The sequence below is a fragment of the Melanotaenia boesemani genome, chromosome 11 (genome assembly GCF_017639745.1).
Source record: "Melanotaenia boesemani isolate fMelBoe1 chromosome 11, fMelBoe1.pri, whole genome shotgun sequence".
NCBI classification, from domain to species: Eukaryota; Metazoa; Chordata; class Actinopteri; order Atheriniformes; family Melanotaeniidae; genus Melanotaenia; species Melanotaenia boesemani.
In genome coordinates this window covers 28,705,736-28,732,354 of record NC_055692.1, presented here as the reverse complement: position 1 = coordinate 28,732,354, position 26,619 = coordinate 28,705,736, and the positions used below count along the sequence as shown (strand labels likewise).

General features: G+C 38.8%; 1 protein-coding gene across 2 annotated transcripts in view; it reads right to left on the bottom strand.

Moving 5' to 3' along the window:
* sema4c (sema domain, immunoglobulin domain (Ig), transmembrane domain (TM) and short cytoplasmic domain, (semaphorin) 4C) overlaps nucleotides 1-26,619 on the bottom strand; it is a 93,909-nt gene that overhangs the window by 14,621 nt on the left and 52,669 nt on the right. For both annotated transcript variants that reach the window (XM_041999615.1, XM_041999614.1), the window contains exons 4-9: nucleotides 15,394-15,548; nucleotides 11,642-11,704; nucleotides 9,877-9,975; nucleotides 9,461-9,557; nucleotides 5,718-5,837; nucleotides 3,137-3,288 (exon numbers count right to left, since the gene is read on the bottom strand). In XM_041999615.1, coding sequence (XP_041855549.1) covers nucleotides 3,137-3,288; nucleotides 5,718-5,837; nucleotides 9,461-9,557; nucleotides 9,877-9,975; nucleotides 11,642-11,704; nucleotides 15,394-15,548 — 686 coding nt within the window. The remainder of the gene's footprint in view (nucleotides 1-3,136; nucleotides 3,289-5,717; nucleotides 5,838-9,460; nucleotides 9,558-9,876; nucleotides 9,976-11,641; nucleotides 11,705-15,393; nucleotides 15,549-26,619) is intronic.

Sequence of the window (26,619 nt, the reverse complement as noted above, 5' to 3'; positions counted from 1 at the left end):
ACATGTGAATAATCACAAACCAAATAAATGAGCTAATGAACTGATGAAGTATCCTGAGCTTTTGATGAACCAGTCACATTTACCCTGATTCCATGTGTTCCTGTGCTGAAAACAGATGCGTTACCATGGTAACTAAATACGTAATGCTTATTCAGATAAGACGGCTTCTAAAAAAAATAAGAAGGGTTTTGATACTTGTTGCTAAGGATGCTAAACTCACAGATTTACCTTCTCAAGTAAGTATGTGAAACTAAATTTTTCGACCTTGCCTCCAGTAACTATTTTTCCTGATGCTAAACTGCAGATGATCATTAGCGTCACCTTAACCTCACTCATGTTAAGTCTCATCCTTCTATTTAAGTCTTTTTCTATTCATAACTAAATGTTTGTCGTGTGCACTCACTGACTGAAATGTTGTATTGTTGGAAGTGGCTTTTAAGTGCATTTAGACGCTGTGATATTCACATTTAAAATGGAACGTGAAGATAATGAGACTGAATTAAACAATAAGTACAAGTACCTCCTTAATGTGTTCTTTGTACCAAAGAAGCTTTTCTTCTCATTCCTATTACCCTCAGTTTTTGCAGAAGCAGTAAAAAAGCAGCTCTATTACAGCAGAAAGAGCCGACACAGTGCTGTTGCTTTAACAGCAATATGCACTAAATTATTTACTGCTGTGGTTTACATCATGTATGACTGTTTCTTATATCATTTAAAGAGCTGAAGTGATCATCACAAAGCAGACATTAAAGGGCACTTCCCATTAAAGCAGCGCATGCAGAATATTGTACACTTAATTACACACCTATCAGCTTCAGCTGCATTGTGTCTAGTCTGCTAATTTTACAGGCTGCTGAGATTATATACATGGATAATGAAATGTAACATGACACTGAACTTTTGCTGCACCGAGAAGTCCTCATGGGATAAAAAGAGTTGCTGTCTCAACTTTCATTGATTCTCTGAGTAACAAAAAGCACTTCTGATGTGTGGCCGTAATGACTGTGGTTTATCAAACCTAATCAGTCATCCAAATGAAGCCATTAATTAAGCAAATGAATCATTAATTACCAAATATATCAATGCCAATGCAATTGTCTGCACATAATGAAATGTGAGTAAACTGGCAATGAGTTGAAATTCTGTTGTTCGTGCTGCTATGGATGGAAATGAATCACAGAGCAGCTACTTTCTTAGTGCCGACATTTCTTTGTCCTTTTCTCTGGCATCACCATTAACTCTGTGTTGCATCAGTTTTTAGTTTAAGCTTTAATTATCACTCATATGCAGTACATAAGCAATACCAGATGAACTGAATGCAGATGATATAAAATTTGTTCGATAGTTTGGTAAGTTCAGTGATGAGCAAATAATTAGCCTACAGTCTGTCTTTGGGACCAAACAGAGCTCAGTCAAAGCAAGTTTTCAGTGATCACTTAATTAAAGTAGCACAATGTAACTTTCTGACCTTAAAAATATGTGTTTTTGATCAGTTTTCATGGCACAGTTACATTTATTATGAAGTCATTGTTAGGAGCGTCCTGAGTCTGAGAACTGTACTTTACAACTTTTCCCTCCAGCCTGAAGCTTCATGTTACAGCTGAGTTTCGCTTTACACACAATGTCACACAGCAGCAACTGGAAATAAACACACTGGCCATTTTGAACATGCTGATTCATCAAAGAAACATGAGAGGAACAGAGAAAAAAAAAAAGAGAGACAGAGCTTAGAGATAAGACAAGAGTCATTATCAAACTGATTTTGACTGACTGGAAAGAGATCAGAATACAAGTAAGATGAAGAAGACAAATCAGACATCGTTCAGGGACATCTCACCGACAAAATTCAACAAAGTTCAGTAGTGCTTCGTTAAAGGGGTGTAAATCATTTTACTTCAAATGGTTAAGGTCCTTCTCTGTTAACTTCTGAAATTTTGCAGGTAAATTAAAGCAATAAAAGTTGTAGCTGCTTTCCTGTTTTACTTCTCAGGATTGTAGAGGTTAAACAAGAATCCAACCACAATTTTAATTAGTGTTTTATGTCTTTGCTTCATTCACTAGGATGTCTTTATGATAAGGATGACATAGAATGGGCTCTTCAAAAGAATCTAGGCCAGGGGTGCCCAAGTCCAGTCCTTGAGATCTACTATCCTGGAACTTTTGGACGCAACCCTTCTCCAATACACCTGAATAAAATGGCTCAATTCCCTCATCCACGTCCTTCAGCTCTGCAGAGGCCTGGTAACAAGGCATCAATTTAATTCAGGTGTGTTGGGGAAGGGATGCATCTAAAAGTTACAGGATGGTAGATCTTGAGGACTGGACTTGGGCACCCCTGATCTAGGCCATGATAGAGTGAAGCAGTTGCAGTTTGCAATAAACAGTGCAATAAAAACATCAAATGTGTAATTACAGGAGCAGAAACAATGCAGGATTAGTCATGAAGGGTTTAATCCCAATTGCTATTACTCATTCACACACTAAGAAGTTATTGGCTTCCTAGCTTTCAGTGTTTCATCTGCTTTGAAGAAGCGTAGGTAAGCGTAAGCACTAGGCAGTTTAAGCTATTGGGGAACTGAAGTTATGGATGTTTCCCCAATTCAAATCTGAAATTTTTCTTGGAAAGCATATAAGGATCTATGCCATCATATAGTGCAACTCCTAAAAGGTATCTAGTGTCTGAACTCCCATCTAAACAGTAAAAATACTCAGATCCCGTCTTGCATCTTCCTTGAACATGAGCTATTTTTACTTTGTTTAACCGCCACTTCAAGTCATGTGATCGAAAACTCCCAGTTTGGTGTGTAAATGTGTAGAAATTACTCCATGAGAACAACTAGCTGCTTTCTTATATCAGCATCTCCTGATGAAGGCCATAGCCGTTAGTAAGTACTGTCACATATCATTAAGATCTTAACAGTAGATGGGAAAAATAGAAAGCAGCACATCCGATGTCACGTTTGCATGAAACCATAATTTTACAATCTGCATTTATACTAACAGACTGATGATCACCCTTTGGATCTGTGGTTTTCTCATTAAAACTCGTACACTTTACAAGCAGTGAGGCTGACGCAGCTCTAGGGGAATGCTGACTGAATCTGCTCTGAGATCAGATTTAATTATCATGTGTTACCTTGCAGACGCGTGCCACTCTGGCCACAGTGAGCTCTGTGTCACAGTCCAACTCCAGCGCTCGCTCACTGAAGAAGAAATAGATCTTGTCGTCATCCCCGTCTGAGCTGCCGCTGCTCTCCCTCACCAGGGCTGAACCCACAAAGTCAGGTTCTGGACACACACACAGCACACATTCAGGGGTTGTATCAGAGGGTGCGTTTTTACACAGTAGTTAAGACATACATCACAAGCGAACAGAGAAACAGTCAGCCTGCAGGACGAAATCTCACACAGAGACATGACACCTCCGTCTCATCCTCTGCCTCCCCTTTTCACCTCTTTGTCTATTTTCTTTCATCACTCTGCTTTGCCTCAACTCTTCCAGTCATTTCTCACCGTTTCTCTCAATGCTGACTATTACTGATTCAGTTTGTGTTTTCCACTTCCCCAGTCACTGCTATCTTTCTCAGATTTTCTCAATATCCAGGCCTCATTAGGTTGTGAATGTTTTTTTTTTCAAAGGCAGACACAGACATTTGCTTTGGGCTTCTTATGCAAAAACTTTTTTTCTCCTTTCTCTCTTTTCTTCTTCTTCTTTTTTTTTTTTTTTTTAAATAACAAGGTTTTATTCCCTTCCTTGATATAGAGCTCTTTTCAGCATTTAAGCCACAGAAGAAGAATTTTAGACCAGACCAACTAAATGCTTTCAAGCTGGTCAGAAACAGCTTAAAAAGAGATGAGGCTATACTCTGTTTTTTTTTCTTTTTAAAGCTTCATATCAGCATGAATAATAAACAGACATATCAGTCTAAACCTCAGCCTCATCTGTATGCTCCTCCTTCCTCCTTGTCCCTTCTCTATTCCCCTCACCTTTCTCTCTCTATCTTTCCATCACCAGTCCTAATGTCTGTTCTTTCATTACCAATTTTTTCTGCTGTGACTTCATTCTCTTCTCTCCCCTTCATTTTTCTCCAAGTGGCTCACCCCTTTCCCCATATCCTGCCCCCAAAAAGATAACAATCTTTTGTTGTGAGGCACACACTTCATCTTCTGCAACAACTCTTCTTGTTTTTCATTAAAAATTAATTCAGTTTTAAAGAAAAAAACAAAAACAAAATTAGCATCTTATAATTACAGCACAAGAGAAAATATCTTAAACCTAAACCGATGCAGCGTTTTGGAGTAATTCTGCACTATAGACGAGTGAACATTTTTAGAGAAGCTCTTCTTCTGAATATGATTATAGAAAACAAAATTGCAATTGACAGTTTTGCAAACACATTCAAGCACACTTCAGCCAAATATGATGTGTGTATGACTCCAGTTTTAGTCACACTTGCAACATCTTTTTTCTTATCAAGCAGCCAGAACACACACTGCATAGCATTAGCACCAAGCTAGCTCTCATTAGCCATGGCATGAAGCTAGAAATGTAAACTACTATAGCTAAAAATTGTTGATTATTTAGAGCACCTCATTAGCTGTTTGGTAACTGAGATGAATTTTTATTTATTAAAACCTATAGGTCAGAGGACAAGACACCAATGTGAAAAATTTACACCACTGCAATTTCTCCTTCCAAATGCTAAATTTAGCCACACTGTTGGCTATCAAACTGATGCTACTGGGTGCGACCAAATATATCTGGATGACAAAACATTGGTCTTACTTGAATGAAATACATTTTATAAAAAAAACAAAAACAAAACAAAAAGCATAACCCTGGTGCTTGTATGATTTTCCACCAATAGTTAGCATTCAGTTTGGATTACGTTATGGTAACTGTACCTCTGCATGCAGATTTACAAGCATTATGTAAACAACTATAAATATTTAAAGTAGTTTTACATGGTTCCTGTTTAAAAATCAGCTTAAAGTTCCCGGCAAAAAGCAGCTAATAGATGCATGTTGTGACCAATAACCATAACTCTTTGGGTAGTTGAAGAGTGTGTATTTGTCATGTACTTATTAAAAATATGAATGCAACTGCATGTGTTTTGGTGAGTCACACGCCTACTATTTCCTAAAATCATCAAAATGAAAAAACTTCATTGCTGTTCATCCAACATTCATTAAATTTTCCAGGGTTAAGGAAATGTGTAAAGTTGATCCACTTGCAGAGTCTGATCTCAGATTGTAATTTTACTGAAAGTTACTGTCATTGTGGGCTACAATACAAAAAAAAAAAAGTTTGACAGGTGAAAGCGTAACAAAAAGATGAAGGTTCAACCAATGGTCAGTTTTTTGAGGATAAGAAACTTTAAAATTATTACCTCCGCCATAGCGGATGTTATGTTTTCGCCATGGTTGGTGTGTCTGCCTGGATCCAAGAATTTTTTTAAAGGATTATTTACTATCGGGAGATAGGGATAATTTAGCCATTACAGCTTTTAATTCCAAAATAAGGTCTGCAATCACTGGCAAAGAAAATAACAATGGCTTGGCAGAGGTCTGAGCTCTCTGAGTGCTTCTGGTTATTTTTTTATATTATTCCATTTTCCATCCCATTTCTTAGCATTATTTTCTCCCTGTCTATCTCTTTCATGCAGACTCACTGCTTCTTCCACATTTGTACTTCTCTGAACTTGTTTTTAACTTACCATTGAGCCAGGTAGGTAAGTACTCGCTCTTCATGCTGTAGTGCTGTAGGCCCAGGTTCCTCAGAATGACTGGCTCCGTACCCAGGAAGTTGTTCAGCGTAGCTGAGTACAGCTCCTTGTCTATATGACATGCAAGCTTTACATTAATTTATTTTTTTCTACACATGTGTAAAGGATAATGAGAGAAGGTCCCAGGGTTCAGCAGGCAGACACAAAAGACAATGAAGAACAGGTGTCTGTACATGAAGCATAAAAGGTTACGTGTAATCATGTAGCTAGAAAGCAGATAATAAATTCTTCATAAAGATGACATTTGAATGAATGAATGAATGAATGAAAAATACTTTATTAATCCCAAAGGGAAATTCAATATTGTAGTAGTAGTAATTTTTTTTTTTTTTTTTTTTTTTTTTTTTTTTTTTTTTTTTTTTAGTAAAGTAAAACAATCACATTAATTAATTAAGGGCTTTGTTCTTCAGCCTGATAGCTGCTGGAAGGAAGGATCTTCTGTATCTCTCTGTCTTGCATCGGACTTGAACAAGCCTCCCACTGAACACACTCTGTTGTTTCGTCACGGCGTTGTGTAGAGGGTGTGAAGGATCTTCCATTATCTTCGTCAGCTTGTACAGAATTCTTTTTTTGATGATCAACTCCAGCGGCTCCAGAGTTACTCCAAGCACAGAACCGGCTTTCTTGATCAGTTTGTTAATTCTTTTCAAGTCTCTGGTTCTGATGCCGCTGCCCCAGCAGATTGCTGCAAAGCTGATTGCACTTTCAACAACAGACCTGTAGAACATTTGCAACATTTTGGTGCAGACGTTAAAAGATCTCAGCTTCCTTAAGAAGTAGAGTCTGCTCTGACCTTTCTTGTAAATGTACTCAGTGTTGCTTTTCCACTCAAGTCTGTTGTCCAGCTGAACTCCAAGGTACTTGTATTCCTCCACCACCTCCACCTCCTCTCCCATGATGGAAACACTTCTATGTGTGTTCTTGTTCCTCCTGAAGTCAACAATCATCTCCTTTGTTTTCTTGGTATTCAAGATGAGATGATTGTCACCGCACCATTTCACAAACTGACCGACCAGTTCTCTGTACTCTGCTTCTTGTCCATCACTGATACACCCAACAACTGCTGAGTCATCAGAGTATTTCTGCAGATGACAGAACTCAGAGTTGTACTGGAAGTCTGAGGTGTACAGCGTGAATAGAAATGGTGAAAGTACAGTCCCTTGTGGTGTTCCAGTGCAGCTGACCACCATTTCAGACACACAACCTTTCAGTCTCACAAACTGTGGTCTGTTTGTGAGGTAGTCGTAAATCCAGGTGGTTGTGGAGGGATCCACCTGGAATTTCTGCAGCTTCTCACACAGCAGAGCAGGCTGAATCGTATTAAAAGCACTTGAGAAATCAAAGAACATGACCCTCAAAGTGCTGCCTGACTGGTCCAGATGAGAGTGGGCTCTCTGAAGCAGGTATATGATTGCATCTTCAACCCCAAGCCCATTACGGTATGCAAACTGTAATGGGTCCTGAAAGGTGTTCACCTGCTTGCTGAGGTGAGCCAGTAAGAGTCTCTCCAGGACTTTCATGACGTGAGATGTCAGGGCGACTGGTCTGTAGTCTTTTGGTTCAGCTGGTTGTGGTTTTTTTAGGCACTGGAACAAGGCAGGATGTTTTCCACAGCACCGGGATTCTTCTCTGGCTCAGGCTGGTGTTGAACAGGTGCTGGAGAATCGGACATAGCTGTTTTGAGCAGGTCTTGAGAACTCTGGGACTGACACCATCTGGACCTGCAGCCTTGTTCTGGTTCAGTTTCACCAGTTGTTGCATGACTTGGTTACAGGAGACAGACAGAGTGGAGGTGGAGGCAGAGGAGGTTTCAGGAAGTCCTGATGTGGAGGGAGATGAGGTTGTGTCCAGGTCCTTGACTGAGCTGCAGGGTGACAGAGTGGAGGTGTGACAGGAAAGCTGTGGGCTCATGGAGGGTGTGTGGCTAGTTGGGGTTGAAGCAGGAGGTGAGCTAAACCTATTGAAGAACATGTTCAGTTCATTCGCTCTGTCCAGACCTCCATCAGTCTGATCCTCCTTTATCCCGAAGCCAGTGATCTTCTTCATTCCTGACCACACATCCCTCACATTGTTTTTCTGAAGCTTACTTTCCAACTTCTTCCTGTAGTCCTCCTTGCACTTCTTCATTTGTGTTTTAAGTTGTTTTTGTGTGGACTTCAATAACTCCCTGTCTCCATCCCTAAAAGCTTTCTTTTTGATGTTCAGCAGCTTTTTCAGGTCACTGGTGATCCAGGGTTTGTTATTGGGGAAGCACCTCACTGTTCTTGTTGGAACGGTGCTGTCCACACAGAAGTTAATATAATCTGTCACACACTCAGTCAAGGCATTGATGTCATCTCCATGAGGTTCACATAGGACGTTCCAGTCTGTAGCCTCGAAGCATCCTCTCAGAGCATCTTCAGCTTCATTAGACCAGGTTCTAATAGCCTTTCTAATGACTGGTTGTTGCTGAACGATGGGCTTGTAGGAGGAGGAGAGAAGAACTAGGTTATGGTCTGATCTTCCTAAAGGTGGCAGGGCAAAGGAGCTGTATGCATTTTTAATATTTGCATAAAATAAGTCCAACGTTTTGTTTTCTCTGGTGGAGCAGCTGACAAACTGTTGGAAAGTTGGTAGAGTTGCAGAGAGGGAGATGTTGTTAAAATCTCCAGAGATCGCCACAAATGCGTTTGGATGTTGTGTTTGAAGCCTGGCCACTACAGAGTTAATGACATCACAGGCTGCGTCTGGAGCGGTACCAGGTACTATATATACCGCTACCAGAATAACGCATGTGAACTCTCTGGGTAAATAATACGGGCGGAGACTCACAGCTAGCAGTTCAATGTCTCTATTGCAGATTTTCTCTTTAACAGTGACATGTTCAGGATGACACCAGCGCTGGTTTACCAGCACCGCAATTCCACCTCCCTTCAGCTTCCCGCTGAGTTGTTTATTGCGGTCTGCACGGACCGTCCTGAAGCCGTGTACAGACGCATTACAGTCTGGGATGTGTTCATGCAGCCATGTCTCAGTGAAGCACATAATACTGCACTCTCTGTATTCTTTAAGAGACCTGGTTAGCACCTGAAGTTCATCAATTTTGTTAACTAGCGATCTCACGTTTCCCATAACAACCGTTGGAAGAAACGGTTTGAATCGCCACCGTTTTTCTCTCTGCCTCGCTCCTGCCCTGCATCCTCTTCTCTTTCTTTTCAACTCCGTTGGGATTTGAAGTGTTGTTTCACTGATAATCTTGAGTTTGGAGAGTTTTATCAGTTGATCCCGATGGTAAACAAGTCTCGTTGCCATGGAGACTCACAATAACAAGTCTTGCAAAAAGAAAAAATATTCAGAAAAATCTCCCGTATAGCACAGCCTCTGACCAGCGCGAAACAATCTACCCGAACAGACACAGATTGACAGCTGATATCTTAAAAAAGACGGCTATATTGCAAAAAAATCATAAGTTAAAAACAGAGCTACTACAATTGCTGCTGCCACCTAGCGGCGCATTCTAGAACCAGATTTGTGGGGTGTTCACTGAATGCAGATGGAACAAAAGCAGCTGTCTGGAAGTTTATTGCTGATAATGGATGAAAATAGGGCTGCTTATAAAATCAAATTATCATAACTGCAAATGATAATTTAAAGATTATTTTAAACTGTGTAAGTAAATATTTGTATATACTTACCCACAATGAGACCTGTGTGCCCCTTGGCAGGGTCATATGGACATTTGCCCTTCCCATCCTCCAGGGCTGCCGTGTTAAGGGTAAAATCATCTGCTTTCTGAAAGCACAGACAGAATCACACAGAAAAAAACAGATGAGGACAGATCAGGTGGTTTGTGGTCAGTATATAGCTGAAAGCTCTGTCTGTCGCAAGCTCGCCACATTGTCTGATCGTATCAGTGTCACATCTATGAACACACATGCACACACCATCCTTCACACATTCAGTTGACCTCAGTGTGGTATACTTATTCTCCATTGCACTCATTTTCATGTTATCACACAGTGGTCTTCGCCCCAGGCCTGCGCCGAGCTGTCAGTACTAGCTTGGTACATTCACAAAAACACACTTACAGTGCACAGTGTTGTATACTTACAATGTAAGTACATTTAGGCTGAAAGGCGTAGGTGCCACAGGTGTAGAGGTGTGTGTGGTTGTAGCTCTGCAGGAACCGAATGTAGTTGAAGCACTCGGTCTGTGAGAGAGGGTGGAGGAATTTTTAGAATGGTGTTGTCTTTGTTAAAAGGGCAATGAGGGCAATAAAAGACCCGTTATCATCTGCCGAGGTGAAGCATATGCTTCCATGAAGACTCTCTGCATTCTCATACATGCTCAGAGATTTACAACCTCACTGGGAATACCTCACTGTTTCAGATCATATTTGCTGATAATATCTCTGCAAAAGAATGAGGGGAATTGTTATATTGTGACTTTCCTACTCAGACACAAGTGCTCAGCATCCTATTGAGGACATCACTTAACAGATGATGTTGTGACAAATTATCTGAATAATCTCTAAACTGAACAAGAAAATGACAGATTGCTCTAAGGGATAATTAGCTGTAATTTATTCAGTGCTTTTTTGAGAAGTGCCTTTTAATGTCTGCACTGTGACGAAGAACGAAGCTCTTTGAATAGAAATGGAAACAGATGCTCAGACATGATGTATACTAGAGGAATGAATAATTCAGTGCATCCAGTTGATATTGCCATTGCAACAGCAAAACACTGTATCTTAGAGCTACAATATGAGAAGAGTGATTCTTGCTCCTGAAATCACTGAGAATAATTAGAAAAAGGAGTGTCTGCCTGACAGGTCAGACAAATCAACATTACATAGGAAGACCAGTGATTTTGGTGGGCAATGTAAATACCATATCTTCACAGTGAGTAAGCACCATCTGTCAGCACAGTCATTGTTTCTGAATATCTTCTTTTACTTTTGGACTAAAGCACATGTAAAATTAAATTATAAATCACACTATATTTTTTTAAATTACACCGAAAAAAAAAAGAAAAGAAGAAAAAGGTGTCAATTTTAAGAAATTTGAATATATGCATCAACTTGAAATGACTACAAGCCCTAACTCATACTCCATTTACAGATGTTCACCACATTATTTCCTATGCAGCCAGTTTTAAACGTGAGCTGCCGCTGTTGCACTCCAATTAACTGTTTTCCCTTGTGGTTAAAACCACATCAAAAGTTACTGCTGTAGAAGTTTTAGCCCCCTTACAAAAACCCTTTGAGATTCTATAAAATAATAAACACGGATTCTTTCAGGCATACATTGTGTAAAGCAAGCTGGGGTCAATTTGTTGTCTGGGTTTGCTAATGTATCATAACTGATGACGAGAACAGGAGGATCCTACGCCACTAAGTTACTCCTGTGTTCAGTTCAGCATGAGAAGAGTTTGTTGTCCTTATGAGATTTGTATTTACTTACAATCTTATTTATACAGACAGTTACCCTTAACTAATAATGCTTGAAGTGTGCTTGTTAATGCGTGTTGACTGCAGAAATATTCCATCTTGTTGCAGTGCGGTGCAACCAAACTCTTTTTTACATTCAATCATTTTTGGACCAAGACTGCAATAAGCTTTTTGCTGCTCAAGAGCAAACACACGTTAAATTTAACTGCTTTAAAATCTGCTGATTCTGACCCCTGTCTGGACGATGCACTTCTCTGTGTGCTAATGTAATGACTGGAAGATTTCCAGTTTAAACCCACAGACAGATTTGACTAAATGTAACTGAGCAAAGACAGAAATGCTACACTTAAATTTTTTTTTAATTTAAAGTACTACAATAACATGCAGAAGTGAAGGAATCTGGCAGATGAGCTCTGACTTAAGTTACCTGGTTGTTCTTCCCCTTGGTGACACACTCCCTCTTCTTATCCTGAGGAGCTGGCCAGTCGATCTGGCGAAAAATAAGACAAGAGACAAATGTCACGTGGTACAGGAATGTTGTCTACCTTTTACATATCACCTACAAGTCTGTTATTTTGTTGTGTACAATGCATACTGTAGATACTACAGGAAATAACATGACAATAACATATATAACGTATAACATATATATAACATATAAAGTAAAAAATTTATGAATAAATAAATAAAAATGTAATTTTCTGTTGAGAAAATTCTCAACAGTATATTTTTCTTGTGTAGGACAGAGTGTCCACTACTTTTTCCAGTGTCCACTACAATGTTTTGCAAGCAGATAAAATGTGTTTCACTCATTGCAAAGAGTATGCAACACATGGATGAACTTAGTTGCATGAAAGGAGGATCCACAGAATCAAACGAGTTTACTAAGATGTTTCCACACCATTAGAAATAGTTATACTGGCCGAGAGAGCTGCTGAAAATTTAAACTTCACTTCCATTGAATTAAAACCAGCTTCTCCCAAACAATAAGCTATTTCAATCTAATAAAATGGCAGATAGACTGCACTTTAAAATATACAGGAGCATTAAATATGATTGCAGCTATAGCCTTTAATGTTATTGAAAAGTTGCCGAAATGACCCTTTGTGTAAGCCAGTATCCCTACAAATCCGTTCCATACACTAGCATAAATATAATTTATCACCTTTCAATGTATTACTACTCTTCCTCCAGCAAAATATAAAGAAATGAAGGGTGGTTTATGATTTTTGCACACATCTGCACATATAGGATGAGCTGCAGTATTAACCTTACCCCTCCCTACTACTGTCCACTACAATCCCAGTTTAATTTTCAAAGAGGTCCTTTCATAACTGGGGACATGAGGGAGTTAGTGCGGTTAAGTTTTAATATCTGGATTAATCATTCATGGATCTGTGACGGTGAAATATCACCTTTAGGATCTATAATTTCAACTGCTGGCCTTAAGTTTTGAAAGAAAGAGGCTAAAATGAAGCAATGTACTTCTAGTAGTTTATTGTTGCTTCTAATTTGTTCCCATGACACACATTACATCTTACAGGAAATATAATAATATGCAGTGGTAGCAGGCATGTCATAAAGCAGCCTTTAAAATAATGTAAATATCTTTAGACTTCAGATTAACACACACCAGTAACAACAAGCTGCAGGTCTTACTAAACAATGCATTGCAAATGTTTGGTAAAAAGCCCATCTAGAAGCCTGGCATTTTAATCTAATTTGTAGATTACTCAGAGTGCTAGTTGAACTTTCTGGAATAAAACCATGAGGGTAGAGCATGGGAAACTAATTTAATATAATTCCACATTTCAATCTGATTAGTTATTCAAATTAGTACTGCTTCAATCAGAGCTGTGATTCTACTGTGGAAGTCAGGGCTCCTTTTAAAACGCTGGAACATGGTGAACCAGTGCATTCAGGTGCAAATTCATAATGAAAATTAATAAGCAAAGCAATAAAAAGCAATTCACCATCAACCTGAGGAAAGGAACATAACAAAATAATGCAGAAGAAAGCCCTGCAAGCATAAATGAGAACTGCTCGTCTTCAAAATGTCTACATCCTCCAAGAAACATCCCTAGAGAATTTCCAGGGAAGGAAGACAGAGGGGAAAGTAATGAAGATAGAGCCAGTGAGACAGCAGCGAAGAAATAAAAAGCAACAGTTTAGAGAAAGAAAGGAGGAGCAGGAGAGTGATGGGCAGATAGTAACAGAGGGGATGGACTATTTGCTTCTCTTTGCTAAGTCACTTTTCTTTGTTGGCTCATTCGGTCTATACTGCACGCTAGAGGCTGACAACAGGTGGTCTTATCATGACTGTAAGACTCATAACACTCACTCAAACAGCCAGTGGCTGGGCTGAGTGTGACAGTGTGTGTGAGTATGTGTTTGTGTGCATCTAATAACTTCTCATTACAGCAGTAAATCAGATAGAAATTCCCAAACCACTGCAGGCTGCTCACTAGACCTTCGTTTCATTGCTGTAATTGTATTGATTTCAATACAGACCAATTATTGAGAGAGCAAAGCAAAACTAGATTGAGCCTCTGAGGGTTTAGCATGTCTCTGGTATGAGTGTGATGCAGGTCAAGTCAAGGCTGTTAATAGAAAGAAATGGGTTTTCCCCAGAGTGATTCACAGGAAGACAAGAAACACAAATGAAAACAAGGACAATGGGAAAAAAATTGAACGAGTGCATCATAAACTCTGAGGAAGCTTGGCCCAGAGTATGTGCAAGTTTACCCAAGTGGCTGCTTACTCACTTATGTTTACAGTGGATGTGTTTGTGCTGACAGAAGTGAAATACTGTAGTCAATATTTGCACATTTTACTATTTCAATATCTGGCAACGTGTTCACACTATCCCTGCTGGAGACTTTTTAGCAAGAGAAATGGAATAAATAAAGTATTATAACCTACCTGTCCAAAGCATGAATTAAAATATTAAAACATGTTTATGAGCAAATATATGCATTTAGAATGTATATGTTTTTTCTCTTAAAAGCTTCTCTTTAAAGTGTATTTTGAGAAAACTAAATGAATGTTGAATGGCTAGGTATAAAAATACAAACAATATATAACAAAAAATATCATTGTTGCTAAAAGAAACAAACTTTATAGCGAGACAGTTTTACTGAAAACATTGATACACTTCAGGTATTAGCATTAGCACTGAGATCCAGTTAGCATGTATCAAACAGCATCCTTTAATTTATATGGTCAATTATAACTCAGTTGATGTTGCTGTAGCATCACAGTGTGAACTGTGGCAACAGCATTTCACAAAAATTTATTAAATTTCTCAAGGTAGTTTTAAAAAAAATAGTTTCTGAGTGGCTGAAAAGTGGCTAAATTTAGCCTATACATAGCTATACTGACAACAATATATGGAAAAATACTTTTTAAAATGTGCTTTGAACAAACAAAAATGTTTTATTTTTTTCCTTTTTTGATTAATTTATTACTTGTATATTTTTTACTTTGAAAAAAGGTTCAAACAGGAAGGAAGGAGTTCTACTTGCCACACTGGATGTTGCCATACTGAAAGCAAAAGGCTTAAAGTAATTAATCCGGATGTTATTATTATGTTTGGGAGAAAACTTTGTGATGGTATTAATTTGCTTGACATTTTTACAGTATTAGCTTAAACCAAGCCTGCAGAATTCAGCAAATTAATACAGACCGGAGCATCAAAAAACTGTATTACTCATTTGACATTATTGTAGTAATATTGAGCTCTTTGATTTTTTGTCAGTGTGTTTTCTTGTGACAAAGTGGAAAAAATATTGCAGAAGCAGGGATGTGTTATGTCCCTTTCCTGCTTAACAAAGCTGCTATATTTAAATGCTTTTATTATTAATAATAATACCAACCAAATTGATGTTGTAATTGAATTTGGCATAAATGGTTTATCTCCATGACAAAGCCATGCAAAGGATGCTTTTTGTTCCTGAACTGTCCATCATAATGCCCAGAGATATTAAATGTTGTGTTATAATTTAATTTATTTAATTTCTATAAAGCTTTTCTGAATGTGTGGCCAATTGCAATGACAGACGGGTAGTAATTATTTTTCTATAAATCTGTTCATGACCATAGTGAACTTATATATAATTCATTCATATTCAGTGACAGAAATAAGCCTTCATTGTGTTTGTGTGTTCGTGTGTGTGTTACCTGTGGCCGTAGCTGTCTACTGATGTCGTTTGGGTCCAGGGCAAACAATGCCTCACGTGCTCCGACATACAAAACCCTCTCGTGCTCAGACAGCGTCAGCATGCTGTAGTTAAACACTCCCTGAATGCTGAACCTCGCCATGCTGTCCAGCACATCTGGATAGAGACACATAGATGCATCATTACATCACAGCCCTAAAGAAACTTTTTAGCTGAAGTGGTGACAGGAAGAAAATCCCAACTTAATTAAAAAAATCAACATTTTGTGACACATTAAGGCATCTTTCAGCTCATTTTGGTTTTATAGCACGCAACAGCTTGTAAATCAAGCCAAAATATCTATAAGAAAAACTTTAAAAATATTTTTGTCAGTGGTGAAGGGTAAAAACCCAGACAAAGCCTGATATCACAGAAAAAAACATGACCTTTTTAAGAGCTAATGTTAAGAAGCAGTGAAGTCACAATATGTGCTAAGAGGTAATAAAAATGGTCTCTTATGACATGTTTAATCTGCTCTTTGTGCAGATAATGTACTTTCTACACACCATCAGGACTGCATCGGTGACACCTGAAGCAGTTCCCTTCTGCCAAACTGTCAAAGGCGAGAAGGGTCTGAAAAAATGGTGCTGGACAGTGACACAGCCAAATGTGTGAAAGTAAGAGATATTTTTGGAAAAATGAGCACAGCAGTGGATGCTCAAGTTAAAGAAACAGGTGATGATGACTCTGATAATCACTGTGGAAAGCCACAACGTCAGCATGTTGAAATATCAAATTATAAGAGAGTTTTATTTTAAATGTCATCTGGAAAGGAAAAATTAAGCAGATTAAAATATGTAAACCACAAGCTGTGTGTTCAGTAAAATAATCTTTATTAAATGAGCAGCAAATAATCCAGTGTCCTGCTGAGAATGAAAATCACCCTTAAATTAGTAATGAGGACAAAGCACTTACTGCTGACAGGACAGCCTGGATATCAGTTTAAACAATATTTGCAACTTTCAGTTATTGCATTTAAATAGAAAACAGGAAATCCGTAAGTTGAGTCTTCTGATGTTTAGATCCAAGGAATAACATAGGCAATAATAAAAAAACAGTACAGCCTTGTCAGATTTATTAATACATTTTGCAAGAATAAATTCAACGTGCATGACTGCATCTTTTCAATACTATTAAATTTTAAATAACAAGTCAAATGAGTTTAATTAATAACTTGCTAAAGGAGAGAACTAAGAGGCCTTCATGCGAATATATACTGAGAATGAAATCTTCATGTCCTCCAACAACCAGATAGCAACAGAAACCAGCTTCCTTTGGAAACTGCTGCAAAATACTAAACCTCATTTAAACTAAAATAAGCCTGTTTAGAACAACTGTAGGATGGTAATAGATGTATGAAGTGGGCTGAGGTCACGGTCCCAGATCCATGATGAGTTGCTTGAACCTTACCAGCAATATAACTGCACACAAAGGCAACAGTACAACTTATCACCACAGAAATCTTGAAAAAATGAATAAAAAAAGTACCCCACATAAACTACAGTTCTTCACATAAGCCTTGAAAATAAAGAGAACACACGGGAACAGGCTCAAAACGTGAGGAAAAATGAGCCTATATACAACAGAGGAATTACAACCTGATTTAAACTGAGGCAGGGCTTGTTGTTATGCCACTTTAGCCCACCTATCTGCAGAACAAACACAACCAGAAATAAATGCATTCAAGCTCTGTAATCATTTGGGGAGCTCCTCAGTCCCCATGTCCTTTAGCAAGCCTGTTACTTCTACAAATAATGGCCCCACTTTGGACACGAACCTTCAGCTCTAGGGTGAAAGTCCTGTCTGAGCTGTATGGATAACTGTGTCAACACAATATCACTCGAACGCTCATCCATCTAACTTCAAGCTCTGTCGTAAATGACGCCAGCAGGAGGGAGCTCTGCACAGACAGCTTTGCCAAGTTCTGTATTTACTTTAAGAAATTGGAGGAGAAGTCTGTCTCCAGGGCAAGTTTGAAAATTTCCAGATCTGCATGTCAGAAGAGAGATAAGGTGGTTGCATGTTTAGAAAGGCTGTGCAAATAAACAAGATGCTTTCTCAGACCAGCCCTTGTAATGAAGCCTGCAGAGGTCTGCAGCATTAACGCTGCCAGGAAGGGCTCTGACAGCAAACCTTGCCAGAATCTAGAGCTTTTTAAGTGGAAATATATTGAGAATACAGATTATGTCACCATGGAAAAGACTGCAGGACTGCACAATCTGCAGAATCACTATCTTTTTATTGATGAAACAGGCTTAGACCAACAGCTTCAATCAGCCTGTGCTTTAATTTGAGTTTTAAAAGTTAGTTTGCAATCATGTCAGATGCCAAAAAATATGTATTCGTACAACTTTCATTAAAACTGGGGATTTCCATGAGAAGAAAATCAAATAAACTTGTTTAAGAGAACCCAAAATGTGTTTCCCTTGATTTAAGGCAGCTTTTAGAGCATAGATTGTTAAAAGGTCCAACTGCATCATTAAGAATGCCCCCCATGGAAAAGGAGCAACTTAATCCAGACTCTACAGAGCACTGAAACAAAACAACACAGGGATTTGTTGGACCTGCTAGCTAGCATTATAGCAAATGGAAAATAAGATCCAAGTGACAACGTGGGTGGACTGCAAAGTGTAGGAATACTTATAAATGGACACTAATAATGGGTGTAAATCTGCAGGGGTGATTCGATTGTTCATTATGTGGCCTGATGCAAGCTGCAATTTAATACAAGGTCTTTTACAATCTCCAGGCTGTGTCAGAAAATAAATGGTATGTTAGCATCTTTATCAAACCTGTTGGTGATTCCCTGAAATAAAATAAAAGCTGAACTGATGTAATTTGTCTAATCTTTGAACATTAGGAAGTGTACATTTCAATCTGCAGGGGAAAAGTAGAAAATTTAAAAAGATGCATCCACTGTTTTGCTGTTCACTAACCCATCAACACACACACACACACACATATACACCTACAAGCCATCCAAATCCCATTATTAGCATACAGACAAACGGGTGGTAAAGAGCATCAGAGAAAGCAAGAGAGAGAAAAAAAGGAGAAAAATGATGGTGTTTAGTTTTCTTCTCCACATTCTTGCTGCTTGTTGTGTCACCTTGTTCCTCTCCCTCTCTTTCTCATGTTTTCTGGGATGTGCGCAAAACACGAGACAACGATGACGACACGCTATGCTCACAACGCTATCCCATAAACTGAATGGGAAATTTTTTTCTCCAGGCAACAGATATTTTCACATCTTCCGTTATTTTTCTTTTTTTTTTTAAACTCATGACTGAAAATAGCAGCTGAAATCTGGGCAGGGAACGGCGGGAACTGGTGTGATTTATGGTGTGACTAACTGCTCATGTGATACTGTGGCCTAGTTGAGACTAAATAGACTTATATACATGGAGACGCCTGTTCTGGATGAAGCAGTAGGTTGTGTGTGTGTGTGTGTGTGAGTGTGTGCATATTGTGTAGGAATGAAAAGAGAAAGCAAGGACAGACTGCTTTTATAAGGTAAGCTTGTGTTATGACTATAAACCCTTGATATCACCGAACTTTAGAAGATTTTTTTCACTTAATGTCAGTTTAGACAGTTTTGTTTTAGTTGTTGCTTTAAATACAAAGTGATCCTTCTTATAGTGTATGAGCACATGAAAAAGAAAACTAAACAACACCCCCCCCTAAAAAAATCTTTGAGATCAGTTTAAACACAAACCTGCTTTCATCAAAAGTGGTGCCAACATTACTAAAAACAAACCCTGAGCTAACAGACTAGAAAAGTGTCCAGTGCTCAGAATAATAGAAGTCAGAAACATTTATAATCAGAACTAATGTGCAAAGTCATCCTGCTGATAAAGACCATGTGAATTACCAAAGGTCAAAGACCTCACTTTCCTGCGAGACCATTTAAAAATTCAGTCTGCTGATTTTTATTTACTGTTTGGTTCCATTTTCCATTAGTCTGACAGTTTGCAGTGACCATTTATTTCTGAATTATGCTGCAAATGATTCCTCATTTATAAACAACTATTCTTTGACTTTTACTTTGTTGAGTTTGAGACGGCAAAATGATTCAGGATCTCTGCAAAAGCTGTAATTATATAAATATTTACTGAAGTGAAATTAGAAATAATTTTATATCTTTAAATGTAATAACATCTGTTTACATTTATCCAACACGAGAGATTGATGAAAGAAAACCAACATTGCTTTTAATGAAGCACGACTGCAATGACAATTTAGACAGAATGAGACCAGAATCGTGTCGTACACCTAACCCTGCAGGACTGCGAGGCATTTTCATATGTTAAATATTTACACTCATATGTTCTGCTAATTCATGACTTTTAGTCTCCATTCAGATTTTTTTCCAGGGGTCATCATATTATTTTATGGCAATGCTGCAAATATTTCACATTATAAACTAGTTCTGAGCAGCACAAAAGAAGGAGCCACTACTAAACCTAAAATATTTCAGTTCACATGGAACATTTATATAAGTTTACAATAGTTAAATCAAGTGTTTTGTAATATAGTCTGGGATTATAATGTCAAGGAAAGTGTCGGCCACAGCTTCACTTCCAAATTAATAAAGACAAACCATGCACATGCAGGTTTATTTGATGGTCTGTTGGAACGTATCTTTGAACAGTCTGAGCCAGCTAGCCACTGGGACAAACTGCAGCAGGTTCACGTCCAATTTAGACACTACAAGATAACCTGGTGCTAAACCAGACTGTGTTCATTTCGTTTGCTGCATTAAAACAGCTTTCTGCTGACTGGTGAAACAAGCCGCTTTAAACAGCCCTGAAATCTAAAATCTGGACAAGTTGGGACTGAATAAAATCCTAAGAGGTGTAGAGGGATGAAATAAATGAGATGAGATGAAGAGAGAAGAGAGAAGAAGGACTGAGAAACCAAAGGAAGGAAGAGGGATAAGTACTGAAGTCAGCTTATTATCTGAAGAGCAGCAATGTATAAACATTGGAGGGTATGTGCGGACGAGGAAGCGAGATGAGAGCGAGTGAAGAGAGGCAACATCCTCGGGGGAGAGCTGAGCACATCTGCTGTGTTCCACACAGCTGCGCAAAAAACTTCAGAGCTGTTCTGCTGAGACACACACACACACACACACCAGTGCACGCCTGTACACATGTACACTGAGTATTTGCAGGTTTTAAGAAAGCTAGACAGCACACTGGGTTGGCACACACACTTGCATTCAGTCCTGAATAGCTCTCCTGGGTACCTGCTCAGTGACTTCAGCATCTCTCCACCAGCAGAGGGAAAGTTCTGCTCCCAGTGGCTTCTTTTGAAGTGATGATCCGCTCTGTCATTAAGAAGCCATGCATGCAGACACACTTACCATCTGCCACCACACTGTGGCAGGCCTGAGGCTAAATGCTGTGTCTATGTGTGTGTGAAGTTGTAATCTGCACGAGTGTGGGTTTGTCTATTTAACAGCTACAGGACTGGCCACAGCTGTGGGTCATTAATGTTTGTGTGTAGGTTCACGTGTCTGTATGTGTGTGTCAGAGAGAGTGTTCCACTTAATAAAGCATCTGTAAATTTCAGATATCTGGATTTAACATTGAAGTCAGCCTCTATTTTGATTACAGACTGAGTGAACACAGAAAAGAAACAGATAATATCGAAATAAATGCAGTCAAGTAATTCTGGACAAATAATTTACAGCAAGGCAGTGAATAATCAGCAATAAACTTGGGTTGCAGACAGCGGAGTACCATTTAAATCTTTCTACTAGGGGTATTTTAGGTTTTTTTCCATCACGAGGACCTAGTGAGTCTATGTCTTTGAGCGGTTTGGGTTAAATTACAAGTCCTTTGATGCTTGGAAACAACACTTTGTAGGGAGCAGAAGAAAAGAGAGAATATAAATAAAAGAGTGCGAACAGAAATTGAGGGCAAACACAAGGGAAGGCATAATGAGTGCCACAGACGATGGAAGAAGTACAAACAAAAACGAAACATGGTGAGCCAGAATGAAAGGGAGAATACAAAATACAACACAACTCGGAGGGCTTGACCAGGGTCAGTACCGCCAACAACAGAGCTGATTTGAGATTACTGCACAACAAAACCTCCTCTGGCCGCTGCCACTGTGTGTGTTGTCTTTAGAACTCTGATAAAAAGGTAATAAAAAGGGTTGTAAAAAGAAAAAAGAAGATGTGACGGACATTTGGGGTTTGTATTTGTGCTGATAAACATGTCCATTTAGACACGCAAATGCAAGAAAACCTGACTTTAGAATATATTGGTAAATTATTAAATGCATAATATGCACTTGCATAAAAGTGCATAATACTGCAGATTGTGGACAGAAGGCCTTTAAAGCAATGGGCTTGTGCATTTGTTTATTTAAGCTCATTCACTAAAAACTAACATTTCCAACTGAAAGAATCTGTATCCAACAGCTGTTTAGAAAACTGATTCATTTTACACCATGTAGCCATCCTTACTATTACCATACAGGAAATATACTATTTTACCTCAAACATGTTAGCTAACATGACTAGCTAACATAAAATGACTCAAAACATTGTGTACTTAGTTGTTAGTTTTTAGATAAATTAGGCATGCCTAATATCCTCCACCTTGTCATATTCAGGTTTCAAACCTAGTAGATGCTAACCAATGCTAACTGATGCTAACCAATGCTAACCAATGCTAACCAATGCTAACATTAGTTTTATAAAATATGAAATGCTACTAAAAACTAAACTCAAGCAGTGATAGAACACTGAAGAAACTTAAAGTATAAATTCAGTGTATATAGTTATACTGTATAATAAAATATTTAAAACTAATTAAAAAGAAAAGTGCAAAACAGTAACTTGATTTGGTAATACTGGGGTTTGTTTTCTTGGTTACTATATTAAGTCACTGGACTCCATGGAAAGAGGAAAGCATGACGTCAATGTGTCTGTGCTTTCATGTGTTCAGGTATTAGATGTGGATACGCATACTTCAGTGTAGAGTATCTTAATTTCACAGTGCACACAGCACAACCCAAATCTATCCATTATTTTTTTTATACACTTTATCCTGATCAGGGTTATGGGAAGTTTGGACCTTATGTCAGGGTAGGTGAGGGGCAGGGTACACATTGGACACTTGTCCATCACAGAGTTAACACAGATAGAAATCTGACCAAATATCAGAACAGTGACAACCACCAACCCAAATGCAACCAAGTTAAAAGACACCAAACCAAGCAGCGCTGCTCCACAAAGTTAACACAGGGAGCGCCTGTTGCTTCATGTCCAGCTGAAAAGCTCTCAATCCGAACCTTGCAACTGTGATCATCCTCCCTCTCACTGCTATAAATACACCCAGCCTCCTCATATAGCTTCAAACCACCAAACCACTCACACACCAAACTATGATTAAAGGCCTATTTTAGGTAAAGCTTTGAAGAAGTGGCAAACAACGAATGAGAGGCAAGGAGACAAGTGAAGGAGAGACATTGTGAAGCAAACATGCAGAGATACCAAGGCAGCATTGTCAGTGCTTCATCTGAGCAGGTACCCTTTTTGAGGTAACAAACACTTTGTATACAAAGAAAAACACACTCCCACGTGGATGCACAAGCTTCGCCTGTTGGAGGAGTTTACAAGAAAGTCAGGTGTACGACAGAATGAGAGCACAGAGACAGAAACAAGAAAGGAAAAGATATACATATCTTTACTTACTGGCTTGTTGCATGGCGAATATACAGTATAATCCCTGACAAGCTTTATTATTACTATTACAGATTATTTGATGAATATTCAGTTAAATTCAACAGAATTGGAAGATAGCTTGATTAACTGGGATGAGAGGAAGTGGCATAAGTGGATTAACGCAAAAACGGAACAAGTGAGCCCAATGAGGAGAAGGTTTTTTAGGAGGGGATCGTGAAGGGGAAAGATAAAAGAAGGGGTGTGGGGGTTGCAATCCACAACAAGCCGAACAAATTGGGCGCTGGCTGATGCCACAAGTGAAGCTTTTCAACCCCAACGTCATGGTTCAGCATGAATGACTGATGCAGCGGCAGGCAGGCACCAGCTGGGGAGAGTTAGACCTTTGTGCGCCATGTTGTGGTGATGACACACATGAAAAGATATTAGCAGCCCGCAGAGCTCAATGACACTGTTTCACTTCTGGAATTCAACTCATTGAATAATTTAGATGCTAAGAGTTACTGTGATAGTGATTCAAATGATGGCAAACACATATAAACTTCACCCAAATTTCCCTGAGGACTCCCCAAAGGGATTAATAAAGCATTTCTATTCTATTCTATTCTATTCTATATAAAAAGACTATAAACTGCAGTGCTGCATGAAACCCGTTGTCATAACATTCTGATACACACCTTTAGTTCAAGTCTTCTCTACCCAGCCACTCATGATGTAGTATTTGTAAGTGTTTAGTCATAATGTAAAAAACTGTCACTTCTCCTACTTTAACAATTCATGAATGAATTTAAAAATACACGCTATGTATTCCAGAATTTAACGTGATGTCAGTTTTGTGTCAGTTATGTTTTCATTTTAAAACAATATTCTAAATAAAAACATCCTTGTCCAGAAAAAAAGCAAAAAAAACAACAACAAAAACTCTAAATATGCTTCTCACACGACCAGACTCAACCAGAAGCAATGGTGCACTATGAGAGGAAAAATAGAAAAAAACTGAACAGATTCAGATTGCTTTTTAATTTTTGTTAGAAAACATGTTACATGAGAATAAGATGATCACAGTGGTGAATAACAGAGAGACATCTCACAGGAAAAAAACTCACAGGGGCATGATGAATAGGTTATAATCACACACTGTGCAAATGAGATTAGACTAAATCAAATCTTGTGGACATACTACTAAACATCCATAACTACGCGTGACTCAGTTTTTTTTCCAGCTGTAGGTTTTTCTGTTTCTTTCCTGTACAGAAGGATCAAACTGGCTTCACTTAGCACTGCTTTTGCTCTTGCCATATGTATGTTTGTTCAATCTGGATACAAAGCAGAAAAGCCAAAAATCTGGCATTCTGATAAAAGTCAGAGTCACAGGTAAAACCCACCCAATCAGGAAGTGAATGTGGGTATCGAGGTCATTGTTTCAAAATGTCTGTTTTTGCCTAAAAGGCAGTTGAAAAAGTGAAGCTAGGTCAGCAGCATTCATAATAGACCTTGTTGCAGGAATCCTAAGGCATGATTATGGTTGCTGCATGGATCACTCACTGCAGGTTTCCACACAAAGAACCCATACAGGATGTACATATATAAACAAATTACACAATTTTTCATGGTTTTGTAACATTTACAATAATTGTAAATGCAAATTTTTGTTTTGGTGGCTTATAAAAATGCCACACTCTTTCCTTCAGCTGTTTCTGTTTTTCAGATGCATCACTCAAGCAGCGCACCACAGATTACAAAACTCAGGAGGTGCATGATTGGCCAAAACAATTCAGGGGTACCCAGCGCAGCAGGTATTATGACATCAATTTTTGGTGTGATCCACAGTTTTTTGGCAGAGAAACGTGAGTAGCATGAAACTAAGGCAAAAACAGAATTTTCAGACAAAAGTGCATTTTTGAGGACGTAGACTTCTTGCACGTTCACACTGGCATTGTTTGGTTCGCTTTAATTGAACCTTGGTCCACTTCTATGAATAGTGTTAATCTGAAGAAGTGTAAATGCACATTTGGACTCTGATTTGGAGCTAATAAGCGAACTCCAGTCCACTTGAAAATTGGGGGTCTTGGTTGACTTGCAAGTGAACCCTAGTGGGGTTTGCTTGCAGTGTGAAAGTAAATGGACCATCCAGTGAACCAAACAGAGGAAGAGTAGGATGAATTGCAGAACATTATACTACATTGCTCACTGCCTCTCCTGCTGCTCATATTGGACAAAATCCTTGTGAAAACCGCATTAGGTTTGAACACTAAATCAAAAACATAATTTTTAAAGACTGTGTTCTTGGTCAGTGGTTATTTTGGGGACTGCATGATGTTAACTAGACAGTTTGGTCTGCTTGAGTAAAGGGCAGTGTGAAAGCAAACCAAACAAAGATGCAAAATATTTCTGATTCCCTGTCCGATCAAACCGAATCCCCTGTACTATCCTGGTGTGAATGCACCCATAGAGTTTATAGATTTTTGTCAGCATTTGGCTAAAACAATGGTAAATCCTTCAAGTGCAATAGTAATTTATACCCACAAAAATGCAATTGGTTTCCCTAAAAGCTGCATGTGCATCACTTGTTTGGCCTGATCAGTAGTCAAAATTCAGAGATATCCGATTTACAGCACAACAGCATGGAGAAAATAAATGAATTTTCCTGGTGAAAACACAGGCGCCACAAAACAGGATTTTTTCCTAATCCTTTTTAACATGTAATTAAAGATGTATAGTTACAATGTGCATGAATTCAGCTGTAAGACTACCACTACAAGAGGGTGCTTTGGATGAGAGCTGCCTTAGAGTGGCATTTTCATTTTAATCCACATGCCCACTTGCCCACACATCTGCTCTCGCACAACAGAGAGTACTCCAGGTCCTGACATCTGGTCCCAGCTGTTAATCTTCACTGACCAATCAGTGTGGGGTCAGGGGATGAGCGACACTCATAGCAGATAAAAGCAATGATGAATCTCCTCCTTCCATTTCCTCCCTCCTTCTGCCCCCATATTTTCTCCCAGTCACGCACAGCCTCTCTGTGCCTCCTCCTCCACCTCACTCTCAACCACTCATTACTGTAATTGGAGGGTTTGAGAAGATAGAGCAGGGAGACAGCAAGCAGGAAGGGAAAAAAGAAAGGTTGAGCGAGAGGGAGAAAGGTTTCTGGAGGTCAGAGGCCTGGCCCTTTTCCTTTCTCATTCTGCAATGGGTTCTTTTTTTCACCCACCATCTCTGATTCTGGCTTTCTTTTTATAATTCAGGAGGCATACATTTGGTTTGGCTTTTCTTGAAACATACAGGGATCATTTGGTGTGCCAAAGCTGGTGAGATTTTAAACAAAGTATCTAATTTCTAAGGACTCAAGCTCTCCTTCTAGCTTTACCCCTCTTTCTTTTCATTCATTCTTTCTTTCCTTTCTTCCTTCCACTGTATAAACACAGCTGCTGTGTTTTATCATACTCTAGATTCGGCTTACTGGCCTCTGTCATTGGGCTGGACTTA